Source organism: Danio rerio, chromosome 17 (assembly GCF_052040795.2).
Source record: "Danio rerio strain M-AB ecotype USA chromosome 17, GRCz13ab, whole genome shotgun sequence".
NCBI classification, from domain to species: Eukaryota; Metazoa; Chordata; class Actinopteri; order Cypriniformes; family Danionidae; genus Danio; species Danio rerio.
Genome location: NC_141037.1, coordinates 25,976,903 through 25,987,144, shown reverse-complemented (window position 1 = coordinate 25,987,144; position 10,242 = coordinate 25,976,903). Strand labels below are relative to the sequence as shown.

At 37.7% G+C, this 10,242-nt stretch overlaps 1 protein-coding gene across 4 annotated transcripts in view; it reads right to left on the bottom strand.

Moving 5' to 3' along the window:
• The window catches only part of map4k3b (mitogen-activated protein kinase kinase kinase kinase 3b), a 34,915-nt gene that overhangs the window by 3,994 nt on the left and 20,679 nt on the right, over positions 1–10,242 (bottom strand). For 2 of the 4 annotated variants that reach the window (XM_087290511.1, XM_087290512.1), the window contains 14 exons: positions 9,844–10,117; positions 8,597–8,667; positions 8,210–8,251; positions 7,675–7,759; positions 7,511–7,590; positions 6,678–6,738; positions 6,455–6,572; positions 6,038–6,096; positions 4,764–4,867; positions 4,261–4,432; positions 4,098–4,166; positions 3,086–3,178; positions 2,934–3,004; positions 44–99 (listed from right to left, as the gene is read on the bottom strand). In XM_087290511.1, the coding sequence (XP_087146637.1) occupies positions 44–99; positions 2,934–3,004; positions 3,086–3,178; positions 4,098–4,166; positions 4,261–4,432; positions 4,764–4,867; positions 6,038–6,096; positions 6,455–6,572; positions 6,678–6,738; positions 7,511–7,590; positions 7,675–7,759; positions 8,210–8,251; positions 8,597–8,667; positions 9,844–10,117 (1,355 nt within the window). The remainder of the gene's footprint in view (positions 1–43; positions 100–2,933; positions 3,005–3,085; positions 3,179–4,097; positions 4,167–4,260; positions 4,433–4,763; positions 4,868–6,037; positions 6,097–6,454; positions 6,573–6,677; positions 6,739–7,510; positions 7,591–7,674; positions 7,760–8,209; positions 8,252–8,596; positions 8,668–9,843; positions 10,118–10,242) is intronic. The other 2 variants (XM_087290513.1, XM_087290514.1) reach the window with 1 other exon arrangement.

Genomic DNA, 10,242 nt, shown 5'->3' with positions numbered 1-10,242 from the left:
GAATGTGGCTTTGCTGCTGCATAGTGTGTTTATGAGCTCTTACCTGTCAGCTCCCAGCAGCCTGTAGGTTCTCGAGTTATCTGAGATCTCCTGAGTAATCTGAAGCAGAAAACAAGAGCAGTGTAAGAGCCGTTTTGTATTTTTTTGTATTGTAATTCTGTGTTTGACAACTGGGCGGAGAGCTTATGAATAACAATATAGGTAAGGTAGGCCGACGAGAAGAGCGTGACAGGTGTGTGTAATCATGGGGAGGACAAATTTTTTTACCGTGACCATGATGTAAAGCAGCACTGAAAAGATCCTATGTGATTCATGAGTGCATGATATATTAAAGTAGAACGGTATGGTGGCTTGAAAAAGCCTGTTGAAAGTAATTTGTTTAGTATAAAACAGTTTGAAAAAGTATGGATAGATAGAAAAAGTTAAAAAAGTGTGGAAAAAGATACACTGCTTTCATGTGGCTGCCATTTTAAAAGCGAAAGTGAGGCTGCGCTGGGAAGAAACCCGGAAGTATCGCCTGGAGTCATTCAGGAACGGCGTCTGGATGTATATCTTATCAGCAAAGAAAAAGTGACACAAATTTATCATTTCACTGGTTTCCGAGTGACCCGAAGGTTACCCGAAGTTAAGGTAAATGGCACTAGTTAGCTAATGTTTTCTTTTCCAACCCAACGTTTTAGATGCCCTTTATCAAACTCAAGTTAAATGAACTGATTCTTTCACTATATTAGACTTGTCACAATACTGAATTGACCCTTCGCTAAGCCACACCCAAAAACCGCCACTCACCAATCATGGCTTAGCAATCGTAGCTACGCGCAGGAGGTCTGTCAAGCTTTTGAGCAAGGGAAACAAGCCAAAGCGGTATGCATATGGATTGTGCAAATCTGACACACGGTATCCTAAAAGTTTGGACGGGGTGGTGGAATTTTTTCCCTTTTCAAAACCAAAAACCCAAGAGGAGAAATGCCAGTGTGGATTAAGCTCTGTGAGGGCGCTAAATTAGTTAAGTTTGGTTTTGTTTCCATATTCCTGACACAATTATAGACGGCAATAACTCACACAACTCTTACCGTGAAAAGATCTAAACTGTGTTTCCTACAAAAATACAAAGCAGGTTATGTTTCACAGCTGTCTTTTTCTTTTTTTGTCTGCTCGATATTATGAGCACTGCTCCGTTTAAGCCCTCGCCATCGTAGTCATACTAATAGCTATCATATTTCCATCTGTTTCAAGCTACAAATATTTGAAATTATATTTGAGATGTGATCACAAACTGGACACTTGCGATCAATATACTTCATCCGCAGCTGTTTTTCAGTAATTTATAAGCATCATGTTTATGTCAAAGCTACAATTCACTGATTTTTAATCTGTCTTTTGGAGATTTAGTCATTGGTGATGATGTTATAGCGGGTTAGTGTCTGCTTTTATATTTGGTGTCGGATTAATATTTGCTGGTAGGAAAAATCTATTTGTTCACTTCTGCTATTTGTACTTTGATTTGCATTTCAATTTATTTATTTATTTATTTATTCCACTTAACTGCAAATTAGAATAGAAACTGTATAAAGAGCACACAAACATACTGACAGCAATAGGTACTGTACATTGTTTACACAAATCCATACATTTCTTCTTTCTGGCTGTTCTTTCTATGAATGAATTATGTAAAAGCAGTGTCCGTGCATGTTTCCTCATCGATTAGTAATGCTATATTTCATTGCACAACAATTAATCTATCAGGCTTTTTGGCTAAAAATAGAGAAATCACGGTTTAATTAGTTATTATTTGATTATTTGTAAACTTCACCTCTTCTGCTGTGTATGAACTAAGCTGTTAAATGACCTAACCTAGCTTCAATTTTGATTGAATAATTCTCTAATCGGTTGCTTATTATGTAGTGAATATACTCCTGTAATGCATACTGCAGTCCTTTTTTGTCTGACTTTCTCAGATATCACACCTGTTTGCCAAAAATGACTAATTATATCCCTGGCAATGTCTGACACCCGCGCATACACATTGTTATAAACGTGCCGGGCACGAAAGCTTGAAAGGCATAGCAACAGTAATTAAGGAGGGTGAGGCTTAGCGAAGGGTCTCGGTACTGACATTTAAAAAAACGTCAAGGCGCTGTTAAGCGCGTTCTTAAACATTGCCAATTTGCCATAGTATTGACCAGTTCTCAACAGAAATGACTGGGATTGGCGGTGAAGGTCATCAGTTAACCGATGCTTATTGAGTGCAAACACAGACGAGTGATCTGCTGATGAATTGACTGATCTTCGCAGCTTTAAAACGCTCCAGTGTCTGTGTATCTGTGTTTGCATTTGGTGAAGAGCGGTAAACCTATGACTTTCACGGCCAATCACAGTCATTTCTGTTGAGCACTGGTGAATACAATGGCAAATCAGAAGAACATGCTCTTCACCAGATGGGTCTGCTACAAGGACTGCATTGTTTTATACAGGGAAGCCTCCCCACGGTGTTTACCTGGTGCTATGAACTTAAGCATATTATTGTCAGTTTGTTTGATAATTAATATGCTTTAAATAGTTTAAATGAAAGTTAACTGAATGATATTAAAGTGATATTTACATCATATCTGCACTTTGAAATGACAGCAACAGCTGGAGGTTTGTAGTCCACAGCATGTTGTTGCAATGTTTATAGTGCTGATCCTATACCTTCGGGTTTCTTCTCACCGCAGTCTCGCTTTCGTTTTTTGGAATGGCGGCCATGTGAAATAAGTGTATCACCATGTTTCCAGTATGAATTAGCATGTAGCTATGATAGGATTTTTGCTTTGCTTTAATTAAAATGTACTGTGTTGTACAAAACAAAAGCAAAAACATTTAGTTTGGAAGAAAATAGACTTAAAGTAGAAATCTACTTAAGAAACTAAGAACTACAGAACTACATGACATACCTCACTGTTTTTAAAGCTTCTTCCCTGCATTCCATGCTTCCAGAACGCCAAAACACTGTCCTGCAGACACACTTGAAAAGGACATATATAATTATCATTTAAAGCAAACGATTAATTCCACAGACAATATTTTACATTAGTTTAATCCTTACCTATTGCCTCAATCTGGAAGTTAAAAGTGAGTTCCGTTGACAACTTCTTGTTGGATTTTAATCTGCCTTGTAAATTTACCAACTTTATACATCCTGCAAAATACAGAAACACACTGTGAGTGGATAAAGCTGCTGCTGGATAAAGGATATCAGGGACATTGAGTCAACTCAAAAACAATAAAAGCTTTAAAGGTCCAATGAAATGAAAATAATGTTTTTTGGATGTTATTATCAGTATTATTAGTTTTAAGGATATTTATACACTAGTGTGCTCCAAAACAGTGACACAATTGGCATTTAGAAGATATAAGACTGATATAACATCTAAGGCTTTTAGTTTGTCACTTCTGCCTGAATGTATTAATGGCTTTTTCACATCACCTCATATGTTTCTCATCAAATCATGACCAATCAAATGCTCTCTAGTATTTGACATGCTCCTCCCCCTTTAGATGCTGCACATTTAATGCGCTTGAGCTCAACGACTCTCACTGGCAGAGAGGTGATAAAACAAAATGTTATTGGCTGTTTTATAAAAAGGGGAGGAGCTACACTATGCCCCACCCTCTCTTCGTGTTTCGGTAGAGATTACGTCAAACAAGCACATTTATAGTTAAAATGCACATTTTAAAGCATTTCACTTTAATTGTTTTAATAAAAATAATATAACAACAAAGATAAAAACTGGACATGGCAGCAAAGATGATGTACACAGAAACACGGAAAACAAATACAAAACAAGGTGATACAAGCTAAAAGTCCAAGATTTTTCCGTTTTTACACTTAAATTATTCTGGCCAGACTAAAAAAAAATAAGACAGCAGAAAAATAGAAAAAGAAAAACTCTAAAAATAATTACTATTTCACAGGATGGCTAGCAAAAGTTGTCCTCAACTGTAAATAAATATGTATTATTTATGTGTAACATGTCTATTATTATACTGAATGACATTTTCTGTCATTAAGGTTACATTTTATATTATCATGACAATAAATTTGCACAATTACTTACGATCAAGGCAGACGAGCACAGTGTCTCTCTCCAGCTGAGTCACATGAATGACACACGTCTGAGGAGTTTCTGAAATCACATGACACAACACTTTCAAACAAAACCTAAGAGGAAAGCTATATTTTTTTAGGGATCCAAACAAATGAGTCTCTGTGACACTGACCGGGTTCCGTGAACGTCGGGTTGCCAGCATTGGGATCGACAGTGCCAAAAGTGACCACCTGATCAGGGTGACTTCCTTTACTGACCGCCACACAAACCACAGGATAATGCTGTTCAGGAACCACCAACATCTCAAACACTTCTAATGGACACGGCAGGGTGAGCTCTATACTCTGGACAGACACAAATACACAGCGTTATAGACTTTGATGCATAGTTACAGCTATGTTCCTCTATCCAGTATGTTAGTTTGTTTTGTTCTACTGTCTGTATATTTAAACATCTAACTTAATAAACAACACTGCCTGCTTTAAGACGTTGAGATTCTTTCTCTTTATCAATGATAACAACTTTAATGGATTACAATAGAGTCAAATAAGTAATTGATTTAAACACGCCATTCTTCAACTGCTTTCTGTTTTCAATTATTGGTTCAGAATAGCAGCGTAAGCTTCAAGCCTTACAGACGTTTCATGTCATTTCTTCATTAGTTTCTTCACTTACCTTTATGAGCATGAAGCGCTGCATGGCTTCCACCCATTCAAATAGCATTACACTGGACTGGAAAGCTCCACAGAGGTACTTGTGACCTGTGTACGGGTTTCGCACTACATACATACACAAACAATTCATGTTAAACTGTATTCATGCTAAGAATTGCACTACTTTTTTGCAATTTGTGATTATAATGTTTATATCAAGTGGCTATACAGTATATGTGAAGAATTAATTCTTTTGCTGATATTTAAGTAAAGTTTAACAGCAAAGAAAAATTTCACAATTTTTGTAACTTTTTTTAATCTTCTAGAGAAAGTTTTGTTTCTATTTAGTTTAAAAACTGCTAAGGTCAATACGTGTATCCCCCTTTAAAATTTTTGCTTTTTTGCTTGGCTACAGAACAAATTACTGTTGCCCAATGAATTGCCTAGTTAACCAAATTGACCTAGTCAAGCCTTTTAAATTGCACTTTAAGCTGAAAAAAGTCTTGTAAAATAACTAGTGAAATATTATATACTGTCATAATGGCAAAGACAACAGAAATTAGTTATTTAAAAATAATTTAATATGGGTGCTTTCACACTAGCACATTTGGTCCACACTCTGGTTTGTTTGATGTCAGAGTACGGTACGTTTAACTAGTGTGAACACTGAACTCGGGTGCACACCCATTAAAGGCACCTGAAAAGAGATGGTCTGGGGTACGATTCAGGCAAAATCTGGTACGGTTCACTTCTGATATGGATGCAATCGCACCTAATAACGAAATTGAACTAATGATGGTACAACTAACTCTAATTTTTTTTGACATTCATTCGTGTGTGTATGTGTGTGTTTCACCTACTTTGGCGACAAGTGGAACTAACCCAGTGCAAACAGTGATAATGTCTTGTATAGACATCGCATGATGTTCTAAATGTTTTTAATGGTTGTTTCTCTGTGGCAGATACATGCAAGTGGCTCTCTGTATTATATTCAGTAAAGGCAGAATGACCGTGATATGTGTACGTCTTCATTTTATGCTTTGCTTTTGTGGCTGTCACCTAGCAACAGCTGTACACAAAACAGTAGCTTGATGATGCCAGCATACCAGAGTTCAGTACACAAACCAGCCGAGGAGGGACTATCGAACTTGAGTTGAAAAGTGTGAAAGCACCCTAAAACTATTGTTTTAAAATGTGTTGAAAAAAATCAAAGCAGTTAGATTCAAATAATGAAAAAAAAAACACTCAATTTCACAGGAGTGGCTAATAATTTAGTTTGAATGTATTTATACTGACCTACGCAGCATTTCTGACAGCCCCTTGTTTCTGGTATTTTATTAGACACGGTAAACTTCCTGAAACAAATGCATTAATGGAACACATTGTTAATCAGTCACAATTATTTAAGTAAATCTTTAGATAAATCAAATTTTAAACAATAGTATGAATGATAACTGATTAAATTTATAAAATGATCCTTAAACGTTTCATCTAAATCCTAGGTGTCTAACTTAATTCCTGGAGGGCCGCAGCTCTGCACAGTTTTGCTTCAACCCTAATCAAACACAGCTGATGCAACTAGTCAAGGTGTTCAAGATTTTTTTGAACACCTTAATTAGTTGGATCAGGTGTGTTTGATTAGGGCTGAAGCAAAACTGTGCAGAGCTGCGGCCCTCCAGGAATTGACTTTAACACCTATGATCTAAATCTTACCGCGGGATGATTTTGTCTGGGAGTTTGTGTGTTGGAATGGCAACGGGTAACTTCTGCATCTGTCGCGCTTGTTCAAAGAGCCCCGTCAGGTTGTAGGAGTACAGCTGAGATGCTTTACCTGTGAAACACACACATAGAAGTGTATAGAGTTTCATGATGGAGAAGTTGAAACATTAAAATATTCTGAAATGCTCGGTAAATGTTCTCTTTGGTTTTATCTGACCTGATATAGAAAGCAGCCAGTTGTTCATTACATAAACCCATGTGCACCGCCGTGGAACCAGCTGCATGAGATTTAAAGAATGAAAAAAAAATCAATTGTCATACATTTAAAATATTTATGGAAATCTTTGTTTCTCATAGTCTGTTCTCTCTTGAATTTTCAAAGTGAAGGCAAAATATTTATTATATATAAAAAATTTGACTAACTGATCTTCATATTTTGAATCGCCAAGACTTTATACACTATTTCTTATTTTGATATCATTCATTCATCTATTTTCCATCAGCTTAGTCCCTTTATTTAGGGGTCACCATAGCAATGAACTGCCAACTTATCCAGCATATGTTTTACATCCATACACACTTGTTCACACACTCTCATACACTGTGGTCAATTTAGTTCATTCAATTGACCTATAGCGTATGTCAGTGGTCACCAAACTTGTTCCTGGAGGTCCGGTGTCCTGCAGGTTTTACCTCCAACCCTAATCAAACACACCTGAACAAGCTAATCAAGGTCTTACTAGGTAAACTTAAAACATCCAGACAGGTGTGTTGAGGCCAGTTGAAGTTAAACCCTGCAGGGACACCGACCCTCCAGGACCGAGATTGGTGACCCCTGGCGTATGTCTTTGGACTGTGGGGGAAACCGGAGCACCCAGAGGAACCCCACGCTAAAACAGCAAGAACATGCAAACTCCACACAGATATGCTGACCCACTCGGGACTTGAAAAAGCGACCTTCTTGCTGTGAGTGCTAACCACTGTGCCACCATGTCACCCCTTATTTTGATATAATAAAATAAATTCTCATCATAATGATGAGATGCTGACCTGCTCCATGGTGCTCTCATGGATTTCGTTCAGATTGAGAGTGTAAATTCCTTCCTCTGCTCCAAAAATCAGATACTGATCTGAAAAAAAGTGTCAAGACAAGCTTATAAAACTGATAATTAAGTCATTTAGAAGCACATGATCTATCTGAATTCGTTTCTCACCCCTGGTGTTTGGGTTGATCCAGGAACAGGCACAATGAATCTTTAGTGGACAGCCATTAAACACTTTAGAGAAACAAGCTCCCATCTGCACAGCACAAAAAAACAAAGCTGAGTTTAATTGGTCCAAATGAAGCTGCTATTTTTGTTAATTCAGGTGTGTTCATTCAAAAATGAAATTGTTATCACTATTTACTCATCCTTGAGTGGCTCCAAACCTTTAGGATTTTTTTTTCACTTCAACATAATAAAGATATATTGAAAAATGCTAGAAACTGGTAACTGTTGACGTCCACAGAAGGAAAATCAAACACAATGGAAGTCAATGGTTACCGGTTTCCAATGTTTTTCAAAATATCTTCATGTGTGTTCAACAGAAAAAAGAAAGTTAAACCGGTTAATGACAGGTGAAGGCTGAGTAAATGATGACAGAATTTTCAGTTTTGGGTGAACTGTCCCTTTAATACATGCTTCAGTGCTTTAAAACAGTAAAAGATAGAGAGGTAAAGAGACAGACAGAACAAGCTGGATGACTCACGTGTACTTTAGGAGTTGGTGGAAGGCCATTACTGAATGGTAACTACGAAAAAAGAAAACAGATTTTTTTCCTGTGAGTGGCTTGTGTAAGAGTTGCAACATATTTGAATAAACTACTTTTTCTCTTCTTTTATTATCTATCTAAACAACATAAATCCAAAAGCCCTTCAGTCTGAAGCACAGACAATGTTTCATTATTTGAATTTGGAATTTATAACATCCCTAACAACAATTCTTTCAGAAGGAAAAGATGCAATAACACAGTGAAAACGTATCTAATACAGAAAATGACACAAGACAACTACATCAATCCATAAAAGAATGCAATTTGTGCATGCACAGCCATATCATGCTTTTCAATATGCAACCTTTTGAGGATTAAACATACCTGTAGACTACATGAGGGGAGAGAGGCCAGTTTTTCTTTATCTCCATTCTCCGGGGATGAAACGCCATTACCTGCACATAAAAACACACTTTAACATTGATTACCCATGCTTTGAACCCTGAACTCACATCCAAGAAACACTAATGTGATGCTAATACAAACATCATGCTATTCGACTGATTAAAGTTTACCGCCACCATAAATACAACAACATTTCCCATTGATATTGACGTTGCTCATTTTCAGTTGAGGGGCACTTACATGGATGTGCTGTTTAGTATTACTATTTCTGGATTTTAGAAAAAGGATTCAGATGTCTGGAGCACATTTGTTGAGTACTGCATTAGTCTGCTATTATAGTCATGTATTGCATTGTTAAGCGTATTTTCTACCTTATTAGCATAATTTATTGTGCAATTTGATTGGCAAAACAAAACATTCTAACTACAACATCACACAAACTCATCTAATTAGCTCTGGACTAAACTACAGTTCTGTCCTGACAACTCTCTGAGATATTTAGTATATCAATGTATATGGCAAATAAGTCACCAACTCACACAGGTGAGTAGGCTTGACAAATCAACTGCGAAAACACTCCCCTGTCCGTACTCTAGCACATCATTCTCTAAACACTGACAGCTCCTTTGTATAATTAGCACTTCTTGTGAGTATTGTGTCTTCTTGTTGAATCGCTGAATGCCTCCTCAAATGTAAATTGCTTTAGAGAAAAGCGTCTGCTAAATGACTACATGTAGATGTGTTTGGTCTTGGTCTTGGAGATGTGTTTGATCTGCCACACTGCTGCTGCTTTGATTTTATGTGCAGAGCAAGTATGGAGACTACTGGCTACAGCCAGTGTATTCACAAACATGTCGTCTTAGAATTTAACACAGTGCTGCTGCAAACAACACACACGTAACCCCTACAACAGATCTTTACACAGGGTGGACTAGAGTATCTGAATTTGTGGTGCAGATTGCTAGCACAAACAACACTGAGGTGTTTAAATGTTGAGGAGCAAGCTCATTGGCTACTGATGCGACAGCAGCCAATCACCTGTGCCATTTAGTTGTACGCAGATTGGATGTGACCTGACAGAACTTTGTCATGACAGAACTTTGTATACATCTATATTGGCCACTAAACTAATACCAAAATTACAGTCTGCAAAGCACAGGGGAAGACTGGCAAAGCTGGCTACCAATCACAGGAAGGCACGCTCAAGTGGGCGGTGCTTAGCTTACTGTGTTCTTCCTGTTCTTCAGCATGAAGCCATTCCCAGAACCTATAAATGCCATCATCCCCTGTTGGCTCTGTCTGAGCATGCTCAGATGGTTTTTTACCTAGACTGCTACGTCTGTGTGGGGGGAGACGAGGAGGCGGTGGTCTGGGGGGAACACAGGAAGCGGGACGAGCAGGAGGGGTGGAGCTTGCAGAAGCTGGACAACGTTTGATGGTTCCTTCTCCATTATTGTCCTCTGAGGCAGAGCTGCTCTGAGCAGGAGACAGAACCTTCGGCTGGGAAGTGAGAAAAGAGAGAAACTGTGAGTTAAAGGGATAGTTCAACCCAAAAAAAGTTCGGTCCCACTTTATATTAATGTCCTTAACTACTATGTACTTACATCAAAAAATAAATACTTTAT